This window comes from Prosopis cineraria, unplaced genomic scaffold (genome assembly GCF_029017545.1).
Source record: "Prosopis cineraria cultivar Desert tree isolate PC_DT_omini unplaced genomic scaffold, ASM2901754v1 PC8, whole genome shotgun sequence".
Classification (NCBI taxonomy): Eukaryota; Viridiplantae; Streptophyta; class Magnoliopsida; order Fabales; family Fabaceae; genus Prosopis; species Prosopis cineraria.
The window spans coordinates 11,725,066-11,751,311 of NW_026555339.1; the positions used below are offsets into that span (position 1 = coordinate 11,725,066).

Sequence of the window (26,246 nt, forward strand, 5' to 3'; positions counted from 1 at the left end):
AGTAACGTAACATATTTAATAAATGAATGATTATGGATACCGTGTCACTCGATATAATGAGTCCAGATAAGATATTGTTACTGAAAGCAAGTGCAGTGATATAAAAAGCATTTGTCAAATCATAGGGTATAAAATCTAATAAAAGACCCTGATCAAACTTGTGAATCAAAACTAGATTTCAAGGTAACAAGTGTACTACAGATACATAACTTGCAAGAAGTTAAAGATCCTGTCAACCTATAGGCAAAATAATTTTTTTTTTTTTATTTTAATAACCGCAAGATTGAGCAAAACTATAAAGATTAAAAGTTTAAACTTACACAGATCTTAAAATAAAAGTTGCACTATACGTATACTCGCAAAAAAGAAGTTTGCATTATACAAAACTCTTCTATAATTTCAAAATTTCGTTTTCCGTTTTCCTCTATTAATGAACTGTATTTTTTGTGTTTTAGTTCTTAATTTAATCCTGCTGATTATCGCCAACCCAAAAAGAAACAATAATTATTGATTTCATTACTGGGAATAAATTCTAATTCTAATTCAAAAGGAAAAAATACCTCTAAGGTAGGTCTGTGCAAAAGTCAAGTTATCGTGTTCAACTCGAACAAGTCCGGTTTGGTCCAATAAAAAAAATTTGTCCAAAGGATTAAAGAAACCCAAAAAATTAGACTAATTTTTCAGGTTGGATTAGACAAAAGACCAACCTCTCAAACTACTTAGTCCAGTCCAATCTTATGAAATTATTTTAATATCGTTTTAATTATTTTTAATATATTTGAATAATTTGAAATTTGAATAAAATGTTTCCTTCATTTATATTTCACCCTTCTATTTCATTTAATTTGCTGTTAAATTATTGTTTTAGTGTATGTTAGACATGTTGGTGAAGTTTGATGAATGTTGACGCTGCTATTGTTGAAATTATGAATTTAAATCATTTGGATTATAATTGAATTTTTTTATTGTTAAATATTATTATGGATTTTAATTTAGTTACCATCAGAAGATCTCTTGTTTGCAAATAGGTCTCTCTCATAAGTTCAATCCAAAGTAAAACCTGTTCGTTTGCAAAATACAACGCATTGAGGCATTTTTCATGTTAAAAATATGAAGTATTTTTAATTTTTTAATGTGTAATTAATAATTTTTTTAAATCTTAATAAATAAACTAATCAACTCTTCACTTTTAGGTGAAAAAATCTATTAAATGAGCATAAATATAAAAAGATAACATTAATTTAATAATAATTAACTAACTTATTGGGATGTAATTAAGTTAAAAATAACTTATAATTTTAAATAGGGGTTTATATTTCAATTTAACCATTCGTCTTATTCAAGGCAATCTCTATTTCTTTATCAAAGTTATTTATCTTTCTCTTCTACCATAAAACAATATAGATAATCAAGCTTCGAATCTCTCTGTGCCTTTTAAGAGCCACAAGGTGGAAGAAGAGGTCTAAGCCACAAAGTCTAAGTCAAATTTATTCACATTTGGACATTTTAAAAAATATATAGCGTTTAAGCACAGGTTCAAGGTCATGAATTTTTTTATTATATATTAATTATTGAATCTAATTTTTTTTCAACGTGAAACTTACCCGGTTAAATCAATTTAATTCACATTTGAATATCCTAAAAGGAATATAACGTAAAGTTTAATTTGAGAATATAATTGAATTTCAGTGAGATATATTTCAAAGTTCTTTGTCAAATCTTATTGATATTAAGGTGAAAAAAGATTAAATTAAATTAAATTAAAATTTATTAATGACGTATTGTCTTTTTTTTGGGTAAATATTAATAATGTGTTTTCTTGATCACATTATCTACCTCAATGGTCTAGGGCTCTAGTCTGTATATGGGCTCTGGAAGAAACAATTGTTTTCCTCTATAACACTATTTACTATACTCTTGTAGTCTTATCTCTATTTACTAGATTCCCAAAATTCTTGAAGTTAATTCAATCTATTTTATTCTCATTACAATTGTTAGAGGAAGACGTACGTTTTCTTTCCTTAGCCATTCAAAAGACACCTACCGTTTCTTAATTTTTATTTATGGAGTTTCGTATATATCATGTGAATATTCTTGATGTGTCATCATTAGAAGATGATCAAGTGATGATTCGAGATTGCTTTGATGCACTATTAAAAAATAAATTATTTTTCACCCACGAGAATACCTAAAAACATAAATAAAAAAACTAATTTCCCTTCTAGAGAACTTCCACAAGCAAAAAATATATATAATTTTGAAAATTTACATAACTATATAAATATATACAATAAAATTTTACACATTATTCTTATTAATATAGTTTCTAATTATAATACATTAAATATTATTATATTAAGAAATTAATTGAACATTAAATTTAACCTAAATTAAAAATAATAATGCTAAGTATATTATTAATAAAAAATAAATGAAATCACAAATATATTATTAATAAATTAAATAAGAATTTTTATTTTCTTTATTATCATACATTCTGGAGTGCTTTGACAATGAAGTGCTCCTATAAGCTGAGGTGCTTTCTGTTTTTGGCTAAATTCAATAAAGCGCTACCTTATGCTCATTATTATTTTTTATCTTTTTCATTACTTAAGCCTGAGAAAGTGCTTTGTTGATCGCTCCCTTAGATTTACAGGATCACTGCTTCATATGAGCACTCCCATATGTTTTTAGATTTCAGAGTGAAGGGTTTTGTGTATGTTTATTAGGAGCATTTTGTACTTAAGCGCTTAACTATCAATTTATGATCTTAATTTATAACCACTTTCAATCTTCTTCCACAGCCATATATCTTGTCATAGGCTAGTTGAGCATGTGCCAGATTTCGTCCAACGATAACATCGACTTCTTTTTGATGATGAGCTCCAGCTATTGACAAACAATTTAATACACTACAAAAAAATAAAAATTTAGCTTTCAGTGACAATTTTTTATATTACCACTAAAAAGTAATATGATGACAGCGCACTTTTTTGTTTATTTTCAAAGACAAAACAACAAGTTTTATCTTATTAAATGGAGTCAGTTACATGAAAATCAGATATTTTTTGTCATCTTAAAGCTTCATACAATGTTTATATTAAATTGACTAACATTGGTATTAGGAAATCAAACAATGAGATTTGTTAATAACGACCGATATACTCTTTTAACAAGATTGGTATTCCTTCGTTGCTCATCGTATAACTCTTTTCTTCAAAACAGAGCAATTCTACTAGTGTCCTCACCTATGTTGACAAGATTAATTAAAACAAAATATTACATTAATTAATTAAATTCAATAGCATTTGAAAGCTTCCAATCACAATAATTAACAAGTGGTTAGTTTTAATTAAAAGCATTACCTGCAGATATGTGACATCTTCATGAAACTTCTGGCCATTGCTCTGCTTATTGAAAGCCAATAGCATTCTGCTTTTGAAATTTTAGATTAAGTTACTAAAAAACAAAGCAGTATCCAAGAAAAGGAAACACTCACTCAAGCTTTTTAGCATTGTACTTTATAAGTAATCTGTAGTGAATATAAAAAATAAAATGTTTCTGTTCACTTGAAGTTCCATATAGTGATTAATTCTATTAAATTAAAAACAATGGAATTGAGTGAATTATTCTTTAAGAAAAAGCAGTGATCCCCAACATTACACTGCTTTTCCTTTTGTTCACTTTTTCTGACCTGATATAGGAAAACAAGATATCGTACGTACGTATTTATTCAATGACGCTAATTAACCAAAGAAAAGTAAGCAATATCAAAGAAAAGAAAAAGATACACTCAAACTTCAGCTTCACGATTTATAAATAATGTGAGAATAATATAAAATTAAGATATCTTTCGACTAAAAGGGTATAAAGTTTTTTTTTTGGTCCATATAAAAAAGAGTATGAAGTTAAGACCACTATATATATACATTTATATCGAATAATTATTGGGAATATGCAGGCCAAGTGCAAATGGACTTAGGCCATAAGTCCCTCTAGTGTGACGTTGTAATTAAACTAAGAATTAGATGAACATTGTAATTAAAAACATTAGAATTAGTGAACTATTCTAAAAAAGCAACGAGGCTCAACATTATACTGCATATTCTTTTGTTCATTTTTTCTGACCTGATTTAGGAGAACAAATTATCATACTCATTCAAAGACACTAATTAATCTTAGTAACATTTTGCTAATGAAATTTTTGAGCAAGTTACTAGAGAAAAGCAAGCAATATCCAAGAAAAAGAAAAGTATTCAATCAAACTTTAGCTATGTGGTTTATAAGTAAGGTGTGAATACTGAATGTCAATTTTTCCTTCAATTCTGCCACAGATTAAGCTTACAATTCTTCTTGATCTCCTTTCATATTTTATCTAGCCTGATATATTATCAAGCAGAGTATCAGATCCGATCCATTAATGAAATGCTTGAAATATATTTTGCAACAATAAAGTTCATTGCACATTTTTTTCAAAAAAAAAATAAAATCAGATAGATCAACTCACATCTATTACCTGATTTATCGAAATATAATAAATCTTATAATATCAGTGATGGGACTTCACTTCTCTCCACTAACCTTCCTCTCTACTACCCTAAAATAAAATCTGGACTGTTCAAATTTGGTGCAAACCAGATTTGGATAGTCCAATTTAAATTTTTTATTTTATATTTATTAAAATAAAAATAAAATTTTTAATAAATTTACTTTATCACTAACCTAGACAATCTAGATTTAATATGTATGATTCAATTTAATATTAAAATTTTTATAATTTTTATAAATTAACTATCCAAATTCACTATGAACAACCCAGATTTAATATTAATCTTTTTATAATTTTTATTTTAATAAATATAATATTAAAAGTGAAGATTATATCCCAACTGACACTTAAAAAAAAAGTATAGGTTAAAAAATTTAAATCCGAACCATTTAAAGTAAATCTGAATAATTAATTTATCAAAATTATATTAATTTAATATTAATTTTTGGACCCTTGAAATTAAATATGGACTTTTTTGATTGGTGATATAATAGAATTATTAAGAAATTTAATGTTTATTTTAATAAGTATAAAAATAAATATAAATAAAAATTAAAAAATTTAAATTTGGACCATTCAAATTTAGCCTGTATCAAATTGGGATGGTCTAGATTTTATTTTAGGTCAGTGAAGATGAAAGTTAGTGAAGAGAAGTCAAGTCTGCAGAAGTATCACTTCCCCAACTCACATCTCACTGCGAACACGGATACATTTTATATCTAATCAAGCATAAATATTAAATATGTTATACTGAGCCACAGCACGAAAGAGTGGTTTCTAAATATATATATATATATATATATTTAACATTTATAATTAACCCATATCTTTAGTCACTTGATAATTGAGTTCAAATTTAATATGATGTCGTGACCCTTTCTCACGTGGAGATGTAAATGACGATTAAGTATTATGAAACATGATAATTATTTTTTAATTTATAGGGTTTTGTCTAACATTTTGATTTTTCATAAAATGACAAACTTGCCCTCAATGATTATTATAGGAAATTACCACTTTAGTTGTATTATTGACTAAAATGGAATAGATAATAACTACTTTCTTTCTACAAATTTGTTCTTTAATAAAGTACAGCCAAAGTGTTTTTTTCTAATCTATTTATAAATCACAAATTTTCATAAAGAAAATAATCATTTTCTATTCTATTTTAGTTAATAATAACGCCATCAAAGGAGTCTATCATTTCTTATAATATTCATTCATAACAAATATGTTATTTTGTCAAAAATCAGAATGTCTCACAAGTCCTAGGAGCTAAATAATAATTATTGTATGTTGCAGTAGTTAATTATCATCTGAGGTAATTTTTTTTTGTCATTTTCTCAAAAAGAAACCACATATAATACAAAAATATACAATAACAAGGAGGTGAGATCAAGATAAAAAAAAGAAAAAAAATATAGATTTCATGAATAGACTTATTTACAAATAAGTCTCGTAAAATTCAAACATCAAAACTAGGTCCTAAATGACATGAGTGTAATTTAAAATTAGACTACAAAGATAATAATACCCCTATAAAACATATATTATATCAATTAAATAATTAATTTATAACTATTTCATCAGCAATTTATAACTATAATTTTAACTTTTTATAACTATAATTTTACATATCTAACAATTAAATAATCATGTGTTACTAATAAAGTTTAACATTAATTATTTACAATTACTTTATCAGTAATTTATAACTATGACTTTAACTTTTTACAATTGTAACTTCATATATTCAATAATTACATTGATTAATTTAACTATTGAATATGTGAAGTTATAGTTATAAAATGTTAAAGTTATAGTTATAAATTATTAATAAAGTAATTGTAAATTATTCAATAGTTAAACGAGCACCTAATGTAAATAACACAAAGTATAGAAGTTTTTCAACACACACACACACACACACACACATCGCTCAGGCCAAAAAAAAAAAAGCATTAAATCCCCATAAATTAGTTAATTTTTTAATAATTATACATTCTTTTCTTGTTTATTTTTATTTAACATGGTGTCTCAATTAAAAAATTATTATTACTTACACTCGTAATTAAGAATATTTTGAAAAACCTCATTAATTAAATTTTGAAAGACCTAAAATGTCTTATTTTTTGAACAACTTATGTAAAAAAATACCTCATATTTTTTTAATGGAGGGAGTATTTTTTTTATATTTATAAGTTATTTTCAATACTTAAATTGAAATCAAGAAAAAATATTAAAACTTATTAACTATATCAAAAAAATTAATTAGTTTATAACTTTGTCTCTATTAAATATACATATTTTAATAACATATATATTTTTTCTCATTAACGTTTAATGTGGATAAAAAGGAAAAGTTATATTAAAAATTAATGCCATAATTTATAAATAATCTCTCTCTACCTTCTAAAGGACAATTTTCTTAATCCACCCTTCTAAATAGCAACGGGGATTATTTTTAGATCACATATCAGTATATATCACAACATATTATATTATTTTTAGATTGGCTTTACGATATTTGATTGAGTTGATTAGTCTTCAATGTGGATTATGATATTGATATGTTATCAAGTGATCAGATGCTATCACTTATCCTGGTTTATGATATATATGATACTAATGAGATGTTTATATTATTATTATTTTATTATTATTATTATTATTATTATTATTTGGTTGTGTATGTAATCGGGTGAGATAATTATTCTTTCATATAGAATTATACATATAATATAGACATCAGTAATCAATATATAATTTATGATATTGATGGGGGGAATCTTGGAGAATGGTAGTGACGAGGAGAAAAAATAACAGTGAAGGTTGAAAATATATAATTAAAGGTTTATCTATTAATAGGGTATATGTTCATTAATTTATTTGTAAACAATTCAAGATTCATGAATTCACTTATAAACAGATGAACCTTTAGTTGTCTTTGGCTTTCACTACATTTTTTCTCTTCTGGGGATCCTTACTGCCGTTGTCCTTAAAATCTTAAACCCTTACTGAATTCTAAACAAAATTCTTAATGATCCAATCTTTTTTACTCATTAATTTTATTCTTCTCTATCCTTCACCATCTATTCAAAAACTAATAATATTCACATGTCTGGTGAAAAAATGATTTATTTGGAAATAAAATAATAGAATAAAATATTGTATCCTAAAATTTTAGGAAACAGTTATTGGGCCTTCTTTTGATTGGGTTTGTGCTTCTTATACAAGGTTACAATAATGCAATGTCTAATAATTTAGCCTTGAAATTCATGTTCTGCAAATTTTGTTTGTTTTTGGAAGTTTTTAAATCCATGATTTTCGCTTGGGGAAAAAAAAACCCATAAATTTCAGGAGATAAAAAACATTAAATAAAAGAAGTTTGTGAGTTCAATGAGTTCCGATCACCCTGGAATCAACTTGATGGTGAGTTGTTCCGTTTTCTGTTTAGTTCTATCGGAAAATCCTGAAATCTAAGTCCAGGTGTTTTTCAACATTGAACTGGGTTAAGCTCTTGGCAAAAGATGTGGGCTTCTTAGAATTTTCAGAGCCGCGAGTATTTTTGTCATCGTTGTCCAGCTCGAAGTTTCTCAAAGGAATCATCTTCTCGGAATTTTGAAAGCCATGTAGAGCCACGCTTCATCCTACTCATCCCATTTAGCTTGCCAGTTGCCATCACCTATGAATTTTTTTGGTCAAAAAATCAACTTCTTATAATCTTAAAGTTATGATTTTTATAAAGTTGTTTAATTTTCTATGACTATTATAATCAAATATAGTATAATGAAAACCCAATTGTGATTTTTTTAAATGCAGAAGCACCTCTAGTAGATTTTACGCAACATGCAGCAAAGAATCCTATGTACGATTGTTCGGAGTTTTCAAAAAATTATCCAAATAATGTAAATGAGTTTTGTAATCATCTATATGGACTTAAACGAGATTATATAGGCTTTCACCACTGAACTAAAGAGGCACTAAATAAAAGCATTACAGGCAATGGGTATTGTCTGTTATCGATTATAATACTAAGCAACAAGACTAAAACCATTGCTTATTGTGAATAGAAACAGGTTAATTGTGTTACTTGATTGAGTATTTTGTAGCCAGCAGTTATATTAATCACCTCTTTAAAAAGTAAAAAAATAATAGGTAGAAAACGGTTGCCTATTTTGTTTTAGGTAAAAGGTTTTCAAGTGTTGTTTAGTATTTGTTACTTATAATCAAGATTAATAGTTATACTAGAAAAACTGTTGCTTATTCGTATCTAAGGCAACATTTGTGTACCTGTTGCAAAGTTAATTGTTGCCATAAGCCTAAAACATTGTAGTGTCACCTGTGAATTTTTTGGTCAAACTGAAGTGATTTAACGGTTGATGTAGATGTGGGTTAATGATAGGGCAAAAGTTAATTGTTGCCATAAGCCTAAAACATTGTAGTGCCACCTGTAAATTTTTTGGTCAAACTGAAGGGATTTAACAGTTAATGTAGATGTGGGTTAATGATAGGGCAAAATTATACTCTTTTTGAAAGTTTCAAGGCAACATTATTATAAGAAAATTAAGATACTATGCACCCCTTGTAAAAAAATTTGGATTAAGGAACAAAAATGTCTTGAAAGTTTTTTGAAAGAAATTATGACTACCTTTACCTTTAAAAAGAAATAATGTCATTTTGAAAGTGTTAAAAGTGGAATAATATTATCCTTTTCTAGTCTTTGATTAATGTTTGACCAACATAATTTTTTTAACCTATGAAAATGTTACACCTGTCTCCCATTTCCTTTGTCTTTGTTCATCCACACTCATCGCATCCCTCTCTCTCTCCCCCCCAAACTCTGAACATGAGAGAACCTACAAAGTGTGCATGTGCTTCCAACGGTGGTATGCCGTTGGAAGAAGTCAAGAATTCAAGGAGCTCTTTAACAAATACTCTGAAGGTGTCTCCCTGAGCTGATCTTCTTCCTCAACTTCTTCTCTTTCTCTTTCCTCTCTCTCCTCCCTCTCACCCTCTTGTTGAACAGCTAGCCATCGTTCATTCATGGGCTTGTAAGGGTATGATGACCCTCGTTCACATGCCGCAGGCCGACGATTCCAAATCAGTCGAAGATTTGAATGGAAAGGACAGCTCCACCTACAAGAATAGCAAGACTAACAAGAGATTTGAATGCCATCATTGCTGTAGAAACTTCTCAACCTCTTAAGCCTTAGGTAGCCACAAAAGCCCTCACAAACGAACGCGCAAGCATGCCAAACAGCCCCATCTTCACATGTCTGAGGCTCAAGTCTACAGCCTCATCAACTATAGGTCCTTCTCTTTGCCAACTTCAACGCTAACCATGCTCATGCTTGCCTGCTACCGAACAATGAGGGAGTGACGAACACGACATGGAAAAGGAATATAGGAGTTGACCACTTCACATGTGTAGCTAAGAAACCATCCATTGCGTGAACGACATCAGACTGTACACACTCTTCTTCCCCATATCTTCGACACAGTGATCTACCTCAATGGCAGAAGCAATCGCGATTCCGGCGACATGCTTGGCAGTGACAAATGTTGTTGAAGTGGTAGTTGCGGGAGTGATGGCAAAGAGGGAATAGTTCAAGGTTCAGTGAAAGGGTGAGAGGGAGGAGAGAGAGAGAGGAAAGAGAGAGAGAAGTTAAGGAAGAAGAACCTCAGGGAGACGTGGAAATTTTTTGGTCAACACAACATTTAACGATCAATGTGATTGTGGGTTAATGATAGGGCAACATTATTTGTTTTTGAAAAGTTTTAGGGTGATATTGCTTCAATTAAAAGTTAAGGGTACTCATAACTTCTTGTGGAAAATTTTCGAGACATTTTTACTCTTTAATTCCAAAAATTCTAGGACGTTTGCTTGAATATATGATTAGGTTGCATTGGACATCAAATGCCATACAAAAAATAAGTTAAAGATATTACCAATATAAGGGCAAAATTGTTTTTCTAACATCAAATTAAGTTGATAGTTTAAAGAAATGGTGGGTTGCAACTTTTTTTATTGTACACACATTTTTTTATCAAAAGCAATTTTCAAGATAGGTTAAGCACTGAATGTGGATATCTCTTTAACTTTTTTAGCAAAAATTTAAATATTAGTTTGTCAAGGGTACAAGGGACTATTGGTCCTTAGATCCAAGCTCTTGTTATTATGGTTAATTATATTATGATATTTTGTTTTAATAAACTTATATATTTGGGCTTGAAATATTTTTGTGTTGAGGACAGGTACAAACATTACTTGTGGAGTTAATTATCTGTACATGGCTATTTTTTGTGCTATTACAAATTATTTTTTTCCCCTTGCAAGGAGCTATTTGTTCAACTTTTTTAGCAAACTAAGAGGGGGAAAAGAGAAAATTTTTATTTAAAGAAAAATTTAAAAACATGATTAAAATTTTGAGCAATCCAGTATTAACAAAAATTATTTTATATAAAATATGTTTAAACTTTAAACTGACTCCGCAAATTTAAATGCTAGCCGATAATTTTTAAATGCTGATATCATTTTTATATTTAAAATTAAATTAATCCTACCAAAAACTAAGTCCAAAAAAAAACTAAAGAAGTGATTGATTTATCCGAAATTTTTTTTTAAGAAATGATGGCTAGGAAAACTATTTTTTTTTTTGTGTTTATCTAAATGAAACATTCGAGTTGTTTTTTTTTTTGGCATTTCCAATGGCTATAATTTTTTAAATATTGGGGCTGAGTTTTGGTAGACTTATTTTTATTTAAAACAAACAATGATTAGATAATCATTGAAGCATTCTCTGTCAGTATTTAAAATTACAGAATCAACAATTGTCATTAATAAAATTATTGGTATAGGAATAGAAGACTAAAAAAGATATTTTTAAATTAAAGAATCAAATTGAAAGCTTGTATAAATTTAGAGGATATAAATACAATTTTACTAATTAAATATGAATAAATTTTATAGTTCATAGAAAGGTAGAAAAATATGCTAAATTGAAAATTTAAAAATTTTTAAATCTAATTTTGAAAATAAACTTGCATTTTTCTCTTTTTAAAGTATTTCTATCGTTCATTCAAAATTTTCCTCTTCAAATTTTGAATTATTTAAATTTTTAAATAAAACGTATATAAAATAGTAACACCCCTGCATTTGCAGGCGAAGACTTTTTGTTTTACTGAATTTTCAAATCGACACTCTTTCTCCAATTATGTTGATAAAAAAATGGATGATCGATCGAGCCATCTCATGATAAGGGTCATAATTATGATAAAAGGGAAATAAATGAATTGAATACTTTTCCTGCGGGCCAAATAATATTTTTTAGAAAATATCTCTTCGAATAAGAACAGTGACAATGTGACATACAATTGCGTAAACACACACACATATTGGCCCTCTTGTCTCTTAATATATTGAGTCAATTAATTTAATGATTCAAAACTCAATTTGTCAATCAATTAATTTTAATCTAATGTAATCCAATAAAGTGAAATAGATTTTTATGGTTCGGACATCGCTATCCTTGTGAGGGTATTAATAACATTGGAAGATTGTGAAACAGAAATTTCAGATAAGGATTAAGGCTTTTGGTTGAAAATAAAATAAAAATTAAAAGTGGACAAAAATGCCTTTGGCTAGTTAGTTGGGACTTGTTTGTTTTCTTTTTGTTAATTTTTTTATTTTTAAAAATAAAAAATTTAAAAACTAGTATGGTCAATTATTTTTAAAACTATTTTTATTTTTTAAAAACAACTAGTATGTGACCCGTGCATCGAACAGGATGTGAAAATTTTGAAAATAATTTAAACAAATAATGATATTTACTTAAAATCTAGAGTAAATTGCCTTTAAATAAAAAATGATGAACTCATAAATTACATTTAGATATATTACAAAAAACGAAATTTAATAATATCACAATGCATACTATTAAAAGTCATAGAACACAACTTAATGCCTTATTCAACAATTAGTATGACTCATCTCTTATCTCAAAAACTCAATCTCTATTGGTATTATCAACCACAAAAATAAAAACCTATGTGTTCTAAAAGTAATGCCTCCACAATCCATGATAGACAAATTCATATATTTAAAGTAAATAATGAAATTATAAAATGCATCTATAAGGATTTTGTTTTTCAATATGCTAAGAATTTATGATATATATATATTTCACTTATACCAATATGATTATGAGTGAGCTTCAAAATCACAATCACTCAATTCAATTGTACTTCTCATTTGATTGATCCTCTCTCATACTTTATCTTTTTTTCAACTTGCTCTCTTAATTTGAGAGTCTATCCAAAACAGTTAAAATCAATATTAAGGAAATAATAATTTTTATCAAATAAATTGGTTTCACTTTTGATAGAAAAAACCTAATGAGATGGAACTTTTTCTCTTAAAGCATCTTAAATTGAGTTGGCATCCAGCGTAATGAGGAAAACAACTTGGTATGTTGTTGAAAAACTTGATACCTGAGTTTCAAAGAATTTTCCTTTTTGTTGAAGTACGAATTTCAGGTATTCCATTCTCATTCTAGAAGTCTATCTCTCAACAATTTTTTTCCAACAATTCCACCTGTAATAGCCTATTATACTGTAACCTTAAAGCTTGTTGTAGAATAAATTGAATAGAAATTAAAAAAAAAAACGTACAGTTCTTACAATTAAGTACATGTTGGGGAAATTACTTATAAATATGGCATAGAATGAATATTCTATTGAGGAAGCTAACTTTATTTACATCATGCTTTGTCAAACAATATTTGGGTCTCCATATGCATTAATTACGCCGCTAAGAAATTAAGAACATCACGAGAAGAACTTGAATATCCCTTCTCTAAAACTTCCCAACGCCCCGAACAATGTCAACAACTTGTCCACCTTTTCTACATATCGAAACATGCTTTGTAGCTTTTCCACTAACCTCTCACCCTCTTCACACAAAAACCCATCACAACCTAGTGTGCTTTATGGCTTTCATCTTGTCACTCATGTTCCTTTGGATCCTGCAATTATTTTGAGCAGGGAGAGTAAGCACAGGAATGATGATACGAGCAAATTACCCTTTGGTTTTTGTGTTTTTTTATAAAAAAATAGGTTAACATTCTAAAAACTGAATGTAGGAGTGGTATGTGACGGTTGCATTGAAACTAAAAGTGAGGATTACTTGAAAATTATAAAAGGGATTGGTCTTTGATACTTGAGTGGGAAAGTTATGAAAATTAAAATTTCTCCTTATCTTTTAAATTCAATTTTATAATTGGAAATAAGAAGTTTGGAAGATATAATAGTGGGAAAGTTTTCGAGTGGAGGTAGTAGCCATAATAGTAGAGAAAATTTCAGGGTATAGGGAAAGTTCTAATGTTTGATTATTTTTTATTCTTTGTAAATTTAAAAATATTAAATTTTAAATAATATAGGAAGTTATGATTAAAGTAAATAGATTGTGAAATATGAAAAATTAGAAGAAATATCCTGAAAATTTAAAACATACAAATTAGATTATTTATAAAAGATGAGTAAAATCGGACGTAGGGGAAGTTATAATGTTTGATTTAAAAAATTTCATGGTGGAGAACTTTTTTTTTATATATTTTTAAAATCTTAAGTTTAAATAACATTTAGAAAGTCATGATAAAGTGGTTAGATTGTGCAATCTAAAAATTAAGAAAAATATAAGGAAACTTTAAATATATAAATTACCCAATTTTATATAAATAATTAAAATCGGGTGTAGCGAGAGTTATAATGTTTGATTATTTTTTAATTTTTTTAAATTTTTTTCATGGTAGATACTTTTTATATATTTAAAAATATTAATTTAAATAAAATTTAGAAAGTTATGATTATTTATTCATTTAGGAAGTTAGGAAGTTATGATTAAAATGGATAGATTATGGGATTTGAAAATTTAAAAAAATATAAGGAATTTAAAATATAGAAATTAGATTGTTTTTATAAATTATTAAGTCTGGCATGGCTATTTAAAATCACAATATTTTGTTAATTAGACATGCGTTAAACTTAGAAGGTAAATTTATATTCTTTTATATTAGAGTGATAAATTAAATATAATAAAATGACTATTATATTATTCTAAACTATTAAATGACAAATTGCTTGTCCTCATAATATATTTTAGTAACAATAAAATAAATTATTTTAGTAAATACAAATGGAGAGTTGATATAATGGAGAGATGTTTGGAGATAAGATAGTTTTATCTATTTTAAAAATTTAAATAAAAAAGTAAAAAAAGTAAATAGCATCAGAGACACTATGTATTGTTATTAGATGTTGCATGCGATTCTACTTTTTTAAAAAGTTGAGATAATGAGGAGATGCTTGAAGATAAGGTAGTTTTATTTGTTTTTAAAAATTAAAAAAAATAGATGACAATAAAATTAGGGACACATGTCTTTGTTAAATGTTGTTTATAGTTATACTTTTTAAGAAGTTGAGATAATGGGTAGATATTTGAGGGTAAATAGTTTTATCTTTTTTTAAAAATTAAAATTTTAAAATAAATTTACAAAATATAATTAAGGATACATGTTGTCATCAGATGTTGCTTGTAGTTCTACTTATATATATATATCTATATATAGATTTTAAAAAATTATTTTAAAACAATTTTTGTTAAAAAAACAATTTTATTTTAAAATACATTACGTTTGATTATTAAACATTACAGTTATCTTAACTAATTTCTATTATAATCATTACCATTCAATTTATTTTTTAATGCTAAAACTATTTTTAAATTAACTCAAGCAAACAGATTTTTATTTTATTTTGTTTTGGAAAACAGTTTTTAAAATTATACTACAAAATAATTTTTAAAATAAAAAATAAAAATTTAAACCAAACAGGTCTTTAGTCTTTATAATTTGTCTATCACTTTGATTTTTCTATGTCGTAAACCTTTTCTCTTAAAAAGAAGTTACTGAGTTTAAAATAGGTAAATATTCAAGTAAAGCTGGTGTTTTTACTTTTTAGTATTTAAATTTTATACCTATCTTATATCCTTTCAATAGTTTTCTATTTCTGTTCCCGTCAACAATTTAGTCTAAGTATGAAATTAGTGAATTTTCAGTGATTTTGTTAGTTTTTCAGTAGTGGGTTTAATTGTACAAGTTTCACACCCTCCTCATACCTTTTCAATAATTTTATTTTCAATTGCCAACAATAATTAAGTCTAAAAGCACGACATTCTTCTCAATAGCGGAATTGTACAAATTTTTAAGTGACGAGATCATTAGCTTTATATGATATGCTGTCTTGGGAAATGACATTTAAGAACTCTATTGAAAATATTAATTACAGTTAAGAATCCTAAATATTTTAATTTTTTATGATGTTTGATTGCAAAAGAGAGATTGAGGTACTATGTATGGCGGGGATGATTAGTCTTCTATGAGGATTTTGATATATGATACTAATTAAGATGATTATTTTATGTAGTGAATGTAACCGTAAGAGACAATTATTCTTTCATACAAAATTATAATATATGATTTTGAACTCTTAAGATAATTAAAAAAAAATCTTGCACATTTTCAGGTTTCATGATTTTGATAAAATTAATTAATCATTGTTTCTTTCCTATATTTTTATTTTATTTTAAATTTTTTTGGTTATTGCAGCATGGGACTAGTAAGACTCAAAGTTTCCCATTATTGTTATAAAATAAACGCATCTGCAAGGACATCCTCAATATTCTTCTTATTTTTTTATTACTCGCAATTACTTTTTTTATTAAAAATAATTATGTTTAAGGCACAATTGAATATTAAATATATGCATATTTTTTAGTAGGAATTTAAATTTTGATTCATCATATTATGAAGAATCAGTCCCGATCTATTTATATTTTTAATATAGATAGATGCTATGTTCATGTATTATATGAAATCTACCTTTATATGAAATCTATCTATTTCATGTAATATTTTTCAATTAAATATGAAATCTACCTTTTTGATCATATTGAATTCTAAACAAAATTCTCAATCATCCAATCTTTGTTAGTCATTTCATTTCATACTACTCTATTTTTTTACACATCTATTCAAACACTAATAATATTTACATGTCTGTTGAAAAAGAATGATTTATTTGGAAATGAAAAAATAATGAAACAAAATATTGTAATTACATAATTTTGTTTTTGAAACACTAGTTATTGGGCTTTACTGGGCTTGTGCTCTTGTTTAAGGTAACAATAATGCAATATGTGTCATAGTTTAACGTAAATGTTGTGTTTTTTTGGAGTGTTTAAATTCATGATTTTTGTTGGGGAAAACCCATGAAGTTTTAAGTAAAGTTGAGAATATAAGTTGAGTCATGTGAGTTAGCTTCAATAACCCATTATAGGGAATGGGTTGGGTTGGGGAAAAAAAAACTAACCTAAATAAAAATGAGTTTTCTGAACTAGACCAGGTAACCCATGACCTATATGGCTAACCTTGATAGGTTAGAATTGATCCAGTTAACTCATTTTATTTTTCAAGAAAATAAAAAATGAAGAGAAAATGGAGAATGTGATAAATTCATGACTTTTGATAAATTCATGAGCATGGCTTGACTAGCTCAATTCATATAATACAAATTAAAAAAAAATAATGAAGTAATATTATATTGGAACTTATCATCATTTTCATTTCGGGGTATTTTTCTAAAATATATAAAAAATAAATTAAAAAATAAAATAAAATAAATTGATGGGTTAGCTCATTTAACCTATTAACCTTTAAGGATCATTGGGTTAGGATTTTTTAACTCATATTAAAATGAGTTGAACCTAACTCAACTCATATGGGCCAACTTATATGGTTAGAGTTTAACCATATTCCTAGCTTTAGTTTCAATAATTTACTATAAAAAAAAAAACATAAGTTTGGAAAACACTGAAAATGTGATTAGGTCACTTTGGGTAGGCTTAGGTCTCTTACAGGCTGGCCTTCTTTCTCTATTCAAAATTTGGGCTCAACCTCATCTTCTTGATATATGAACTTATAAAATATGACCCAATATGTTGTAAATGTGATTGACTAAATATTCATCCATTTGTTCATGTTGTCAAATGACCTTGCTCCTCTTATGATAAAGTAAGAAAGATAAAAATAAAATCAAGTAATTTTTGGACCTAACTGTCATTTTCTCAAATTTATAGGTTGCATAGAGAATTAAAAAATGCTTCAAGGTGAATCCCAAATTATACTTTGATATACAAATCATCTACAATTTAGGTAATTACACAAGTCTAATATTGATGCATTTTTCATGGGGAACAAATAATGAGTCTGGGATCGAGCTTTCTACCATATGGCTAAAAGTAAATTATAAATAAGTTATCACAAACAACTAAAATTAAAGTTCATCACTTGCAACAAACAGGCATATAATTATATCAGAAAATAAGGACATTGGCTACGCTCAATGAGCCAAGAAACGACTTGAAAGTCTAGGAATGATATATTCAAGAATTAATCAATTAATTAAATCTGAGATTCTAAGAAACATAATTTTTTGTGGCTTGCAGATTGAAAAATCATAATTAAAGAAGACAAATTTAATTCAAACTAAGTGATTTCCTCTTGATTATCAGCTTCACATTCTCATATTTTATATTATCATTATTGTGATTTATTTTATTCACCTTATTTTGAGAATTGATATGTGAAAAACTTGTGGGACCTAGCTTCTCTCCTCACACTCGTCTCCCATCCATATTAACTAGATTCTTTAGATTTAATTTAAATAGTCCAGATTAAATATGTTTATTTTAATTTTAATTTTATAGTTATTAAAATAAAATTATAATTTTTTATTAAATCTAATTAGCAATTTGGACAATTCAGATTTAAAATAGATGGTAACAACAGTTCTAATAATGATTTAATTATATTAAGTTTAAAACATCTTGATAGTGTTTATGTGTGAGATGAAACGTGTAGATAAATAAATTAGCTTATAAATGAGAGAAATTGGAAGAGAGAGAATTATGCACCACAAGAATTATCCTGGTTTGGTCCCCTGAACTACATCCAATTCTCTTGAGAAAAACTCAAGAGATTTTCCCTGTAAAAATCCAATTACAATCCCTATAAGTTACATGTTGAGCTCACTCACAATTCTAAATTTTTTTTTACAAAACTCACCTAAAATTAGCATACATGGTTTTACCCAACTTACCCAAAACTAATAAAACAAATGTAAAAAGTAGCTTATTAGAAATTTCTATTGAAAAAGCTAGGTAGTAAAAAAAATTCTAAGCACCCAAATACTCAAATTCGAACAATGATATTTAGGAAGTACACAATAAAGCTCGGATAAATAATAATCTGCTTGCATCTTCAAATTCAATCATCATCTCTTTGTAAATCATTCATCAACATCAGTTCTCTTTTTGTATTCTGTTATGTTTAACTTTCCTTCTTTTCTTGGTCCCAACAGCTAATTTCCTCCATAACCATTGTCAATTATTTGTTGTTCCCTGATTTTGCAATAAACACAATCAATCAGATTCAGTTTTCAAAAATATCAATTATCATTTGAAATAATTTTAATATTACTCGTTATCATCAAAACTAATAACCAAATATTGCCTAAAAGTCACAGGTTAGATTCTTAACATATTAGAATTAGTAAATTAAACAATTAGGCTCATGGAGACTAAATTAATTTTTCTCATTTACCTTGAAATGCCTGGAAGGTGTGTATGTCATGTAATCTTCAAGAACAAATGTATATCAGTAGAGGTCTACAAACAACATATTATTTAAAGTAATGCATTAAAAAACATGCTTAGTTACAAATTACAAGACTCTATATATATGAACATATATAGGGTTCGTTACTTTCTTATCAACTCTTAATTTGCTCTATGTAAAACCACACATCTATTTTTGACCTGATTTATCAAAATCAAAATATCATATTCATTTTAAGACATTGTCTTAATATAATAAAATGAGCATATGGGAATTGCAAGTGGCGAATTAATCAATGCAAAGGAATGTCCAGGTAAATTAAAAGAGTGTTCATTAAAACACTAATAATCTCAATAAACTGAACTAAGTATCTAATATTAAATCTAGATATCATGCCTTTGTTGTGTTTATTGTTGTTGAGGTAACACAGAAATTGATGAGGAAATTCAATTCTGCCTCGTGACAATTGTGAAGGAAGCAACACACTAGAATCAAGTTTCTGCACAACTGTACAAAAAACGAACCTCAATGGAATACTGGTTTTACATTAATAGATTGTCCAGCTAAAGTGGAAGTTTTATATATATATATATATATATGTATTTAGCTAAAAACATCTGCTTTATGTTCATTTAATTGTGGGATTGATATTACATAAATAAGGAGATAAAGTAATTATAGTCGAATCAATTTTTTACCTGCCTTCTTTGCTTCTCATATGACTCTGTTTAAAACAGAGCAATTCTAACTGATTTCTTCACCTATTTGAACATGAGTCATCAAACCAGAATATCATATTAGATTTGATAACTCTAGGAAGCTTTCAATCACAACAATTAAAAAAGTAGTTTACTTTCTTTTAACTATAAGTATTACCTGACATGTGATATTTTCAGTAGACACTTGGCCATTACTTTGCATATTGAAAAGCCCAAAATATTCTACTTAATGAAATTTTAAAGTAAGTAATTAAAAAGTTAAGGGCAGTATCCAATTAAAAGAAAAACATTCAGCTAAACTTTAAATTTGGCTTTTATAAATAATGGGTCAATATATATAAAACTAGGATATTTTTGTTGATTTGAATTTTCATATAATGATTTTATTAAATTAAAAACCTTGCAATTGGTATATATTATTTTAAAATGCAATAAACTCAACCATACCAAGATCATCTTTTACCAAAATAAATCTGAAAAAAGAACTCATCATAAAATGTGTTGTGTGTCTACACACACACACACACTTATCATTAATTAGTTATAAATTTCAAGAAGATGAAGAGAGGATTGATTTGTTTCTTACCAGCTCTTGGTGCTGAAAGTGGAGCAATTCTTGTGAGCTTCTTTCACATTTTCTGACCTAATAATAAAAAACAAAGAATCAGATCTATTAAAATGCTTTTACATATTTTTATAAAAAATCATTAAACATTAAAAATATAGACCTGTACTTAGCCTCAACAATGTCTGGGTTAGCTTCTTGCCTGCCTTCCCTGCATATCATATTTGTCTCTTTTTGACTGCTTCCTCATCTTCTTTAACCTAATTTATCAACACAATAAATCTTATAAAATCAGAAATTAAAGCTACTTGACATACATACGTACATATATTAGAACTCACATCTCATTACAAATATATATGCATCGGGTTCAAAATATCTAATCAAGCACAGATATTAAATGTGCAATAACGAGTCAACTAATTAGACATGGCTCTAAATCTTTTCAACTTTTATAATTAACTCATATCACTAGTAACTTGATAATTAATTGACCATTTCAAACAAAAAAACGATGCCATTGATAATTCTCTTTCACTCTTCAGATGCGCACAAATAGTATAACAAACATTATCAGCAGTGATATTATTATAATTATTATTTATTTTGATGAGAAAGTATAGTGCTCTAAATTAAACCACAAGTTTCACAGGGTTATAAGTTTTTCGAGAAAATAAAAATTGAAGAAGCATTGGTGGTCTTGGCTTAGAAAATTTTACAACTTGAGGGATATATGATGTAAGTAAGATGTTTCCTATAATTAATGTTTTATGAAGGGAAGACCGAAATAAAAATTATGAAGGGAAGACCAAAAATTTTATGTGTGTAGTGGAAATGGGAAAAAAAAGGAAAAAACTATTTGCGGGAAAATAAAACAATACTGAAAAGTTTGATTGTTTTGGAATTAGAGAGCTCACCTTTTGACGCAATGCCGCACCATCTCAAAGATCATAGTACTTCACCATTAATTGATACGGTTGGAATAAGAGAGATGTCAGACAAGTGTTTTCCTCCTTCAAAATTATATCTTTCTTCTAATTTAGGACACTTGCCGATATATAGTCGAAGAAGGGAGGGTGGCAGCGCATCTTCTGGCAAGGATTCAAGGTTTGGACAGCTATAAATGGAGAGTTGTTCGAGAGAAGTAAGGTGCTGAAGCCCTTTTCGATCTAACCGTTTAAGATTAGAGAAATCCCTTACGTAGATATCCACAAGAGAGTTGGGCAGTAATTGATTGTTTAGTAAATTATGGAGTATAGTTTCACTTCCATCACCACTAACCCATAATGTTGAGAGAGAAGTAACCGTTGAAAACCCCAATCTTCAATTGGCATACAAGATAGTCCCTCACATCCACTAATTTCCAAAGATCGTAAATTAGAAGGAAAACCACCTTTGAGGCAATGATTCCAAATTTGGAAGCCTTCTTAGATCAAAAGATCGAAGGTTGGCAAGGGAATCAATGCGTACTTCTGACAGTGATCTAAGTTTCTTGCATCTTTCAATTTGAAAAAATTCTAAGGGAAGAGCAGACCCCCCAACATTTGTAAAGGTCTCCAAATTATGACATTCGCTAATGTCAAGGGTTTTAAGCTTGGGAAAACAACCTAATGGGAAGGATACCAAGGAATGACAACTATTCACAATCCTCAAGTGTTCAAGTGATGTGCAGTTTTGTAAAGATTCCTGAGGTAAGAACTCTAACTTCTCACAATTTTCAATTGTAAGACGTTGCAAAGAAGCAGGTAAACCTTTAATTGGAAAGGACATGATTGTTGGGATATCATTGAGAGACAAATCTACAAGAACGTGGCTATCCATTATCATTCTTGGCAATGACCGCAAGCAATCACACTTCTGAATTGTTATAGATTTCAAAGAGTCCAGAGAATAATAATCAAGAGCTCCTAATAACCCCTGTTCCCCTTGCACAATTGCTAGTTCTTCGATAGATGCACTCCAATGCAAAGTTGTTGATTTTGCCTCCAACATTTTGCAATTTGAAATAGAAACCTCTGTTAATGATGGAAGCTTATTAGGCATGTCTCCTTTCAACATAGTACAATCAGATAAAATCAAATATTTGAGATGGAAATGGCATCTTCACCATCAAACAATATCCATTCCTCCCAAAGTGGCATATCTCTAAATTCTAAAATTTTCAAGGATGGAAATGGTTGAATCGAAGAGGATTCTACTGATAAATATACAACATTCTTGAATGAAGAATCTCCTACCCAAGTTGGAAAGTTAGTGCCACCATACTGGTTGATGGTCAATCTTTGTAAGTTTGTTGAAGGTTGTAGCATGTTGAGGACATTTTTCACGATTTGTGAATCTTGAGCGTCACAATCCCATTCCAACACTAACTCCTCAATTTTGTCTCTCCTCTTCAAGTTTGCCTCCAAAGCATCCATTGAATCAACAACATTTTCTAGTTTTGAAAGGGAAAGTTTGCCTTGCAAAGAAGGGAGCATTTATAACTCTTTAATTCCCAATCCAATCGGTTGTTTGCCCACTATAAAGGTACTCAAACTTTAAAGATTTTCTAGTTTTGTAATTTGTCTAGGCATCTCCTTTAAAGTGGTGCCACTAATATCCAAGTGACGTAGATTAATAAGCCTTTCTATCTTTCCCGGCAATTCTTTAAAACACTTACAATTTGACAAAAGCAATGTCTGCAAATTGTAAAGTGTAAAGACCGCATCAAGAAATCTTTCAATTGAATTGCCAGAAAGGTCTAGATATCGCAAATGTTGCAAATTACCAATTGAATCAGGCAGCTCATTGACATTGTCATAGCCAAACAAAGATAGTACTCTTAAACATTTTAGTTTTGGCAACAAATCCCGTGGTACCTTTCTGGTCAATGAACAAGGTATCATCCACTTGTCTATAAATTGGGGTAAAAAAGTCCTTAAACAATTTAATTGATAGAAGTTCTTAAACCTTTTAGAGCCATCACGCCTTTGCCTAGGATATGATAAGTGACGAAGACTAGGTTTTGAAATTTGTTGGCCTTCAAACCATAGGCAACTCTTTCCAGATACAACTTTGGCTAAATCGTTGATGAGATCATGCATGACAAACTTTCTTTAATCGCCACTATCTTGTTGAAAGAATGACCTACACAATAATTCATTAAAGTAGTCATTTGCTTGCATTTCAAATGTCTTCATCACATGGGATTGTTGGTGTACAAAGTCTTCTGCCATTCATAACAAGACCAATTTCTTTTTGTCCAACAACATATCTTTAGGGAAGACTGAGCAATAAGCAAAGCATTTCTTCAAATGTGATGGAAGATAGAGATAACTCAGACGCAAAGCAGGCATAACATCATCATTTGGTATGCCCCATTGGTTGCTATTTAGAATTTTACTCCATTCCTTTTCATCCACTTTTGAACGCAAAAGACCTCCAATAGTTTTCACAGCAATTGGGAGGCCACCACATTTTCTTGCAATTTGCTTACCGATTGCTCCTAGCTCTGGATATCTGTTTGGATCTTCATTTGCAAATGCATGCTTGGAGAGTAAAAGCCAACAATTATTATCGGAGCCATAAAAACTATTCACCTAAATATGTTACAAGTTAAAGTAAATTCATATTAAAAAACTATTAATTATAAATTGATCCTTACGAGTGCATATATTGAGCCATAAAAACGTCCTTTTTGACTTCACATATTCCCTGTTGGAGGTACGCGCCCTTAACTCTGGAGTATTACCTTTCTCTATCATGTGATGAGGGCAAAGGAGTCCAAACTTATCACCTTTGCCCGATGTAATGCATAAATGATGAAAATACCTACAACAATGTAATTATATTAGTTTACTAAACTTGATGATTAAGTTTACTTAGAACAATGCAATTATATTAAAGAAAAATATACTTACATCATAAATAGTTCAATGTGTGGTGTGGTAAGCTGATTATTCGACAGAAGTTGAACCAAATCTTCTCGTTCAATTGTCACTATCATGTCTTTCTTGCCCACAACCTCCGAATCCATTTCTAAACTCTTGAATTCGAATGATAAATCATACGCCATTAAGATCATTCGCTGATGCAGAGTCAACGAGGGTTGTGGAAGCTTTAGGAGATTCGGCGAGGAAAGCTTCTACATAATAAAAAGACAAGAAATAGTTAATAAAAAATATATATTAGGAAGTTGCTACATAATAAAAATTCATGAAATTTTATACCACAGCTTGAACCAGATTCACAAGTCTCTTGGGCCATAGGATAAAATTGCCAACAGCTTCAACCACAGTCTTCACCTCATCAGTAGGGAATGGAACTAAAGCATCTGGCACTTTTGGATATGCAACCACCACTCTTACTTAATCATCTTGAATTTACTTGTGGTGGATGGTTGACCCCAAGCTATAGATGCTACCAAGAGCAACCAAGCGTTTATCAGGATTTTCTAGAAATATCTCACATGGTTCACCAATGTTGTCACTAGAAGGACCCTCTGACACACGCTCAAGAATATTACTCCCTTTTGTACTATGAAATGCAGGAGACGTATGAATTGGTTCAGCAGTTGTCTCCTATCGTGAGCTCATCATGCTCATCATCTCCTCCTTCATTTGCTCTTTCATTTGTAGAAGCTGAGCTGCAAATGAAGCTTCAAACTCATCCTTAGTCTGCTACCTCACAGTGGATATCAATGTATCAAGCTTTTCTCTAGTCACTACACCTCCTGAATTGGGACGTGCAGATGCTCCAAAATAGTCCTTAATGCCTACACCATATCCAACGCCCCTCACACAACCTAGATGCTCTGGCTTGCCTGTAGCAACTATTAAGGTATCATTTCTGCCCTCTGGAATGAAGCTTCCTTGGGCTTGTTGCTCCTTAAGAGTATCCTATAATATAAAAATAACAATATTAATTAATAATATATACAATTGTATAGAAATTTAAAAGGGGCTCGGCGGACGGGGGGAGGGGGGCTAGCGAGGGAGAAGATGGGGGGAGGGGGAGTGGGCGGACGAAGGGGACACCAAAGGGAGGGCGCGAGAAGGAGGAGAAGGAACTGATGAATGGAGGAAGGAAGAAAGGATTTTAAAAAACACTTTTTACACCGGGTTCCTGGACACCCGGTGTAAAAGAACCCGGTGTAAAAAGTGTCACATAATTCAATATAATTACAAAAATACCACCGCCTTTATTTTTGACACCGTTTGCCTTCTAACCGATGTAAAAAGTACCCTATAAATTTTATATTTTGTACTAGTGTTTGGCTAAAATTAATCCATCATTGTTTCTTTCCTATATTTTTATTTTTAATCTTTTTGGGTTATTGCAGTATGGGACTAGTCAGACTCAAATTTTCCAATTACTCTTGTAAAATAAACATATCTACAAGGACATATATATTTAGCGATGAGGATGTGTTTATATATTTTGTTATTTTTTATTATTCACAAATAAATTTTTATTGAAAGCAATCTTGTTTGACGCATAGTTGAACACTAAATATAAGTCCTTCTCCCAATAAAAATTTAAATTTTAATTCGTTATGTTATGAAGGAATAGTCCTTTCCTGTTTATATTTTTAATATAGATAGATGCTACTTTCGTGTATTATATGAAATCTACTTTTAAATGAAATCTATCTATTTTCATGTAATATTTTTTAATCAAATACGAAATCTATCTTTTTG

At 28.8% G+C, this 26,246-nt stretch overlaps 1 protein-coding gene and 1 long non-coding RNA gene across 3 annotated transcripts; both read right to left on the reverse strand.

The window, feature by feature from the left end:
- Positions 1-19,001: 19,001 nt before the first annotated feature.
- LOC129317093 (uncharacterized) lies at positions 19,002-22,638 on the reverse strand. Of its 2 annotated transcripts, none has more exons than XR_008594922.1 (5): positions 21,486-22,638; positions 20,732-20,828; positions 20,590-20,646; positions 19,983-20,045; positions 19,002-19,334 (listed from the first exon to the last, which is right to left on the reverse strand). It is a non-coding gene; the product is annotated as an uncharacterized LOC129317093 (long non-coding RNA). The 2 variants fall into 2 exon arrangements; XR_008594921.1 differs by lacking the exon at positions 19,002-19,334 and adding an exon at positions 19,341-19,791.
- A 1,145-nt stretch (positions 22,639-23,783) lies between these two features.
- Positions 23,784-24,583, reverse strand: LOC129317303 (putative disease resistance protein RGA3). The gene is made up of 2 exons (XM_054961655.1): positions 24,524-24,583; positions 23,784-24,146 (listed from the first exon to the last, which is right to left on the reverse strand). Exons 1-2 carry the CDS (start codon positions 24,581-24,583, stop codon positions 23,784-23,786), a joined length of 423 nt encoding a protein of 140 aa, XP_054817630.1.
- Between the last annotated feature and the right edge of the window lie 1,663 nt (positions 24,584-26,246).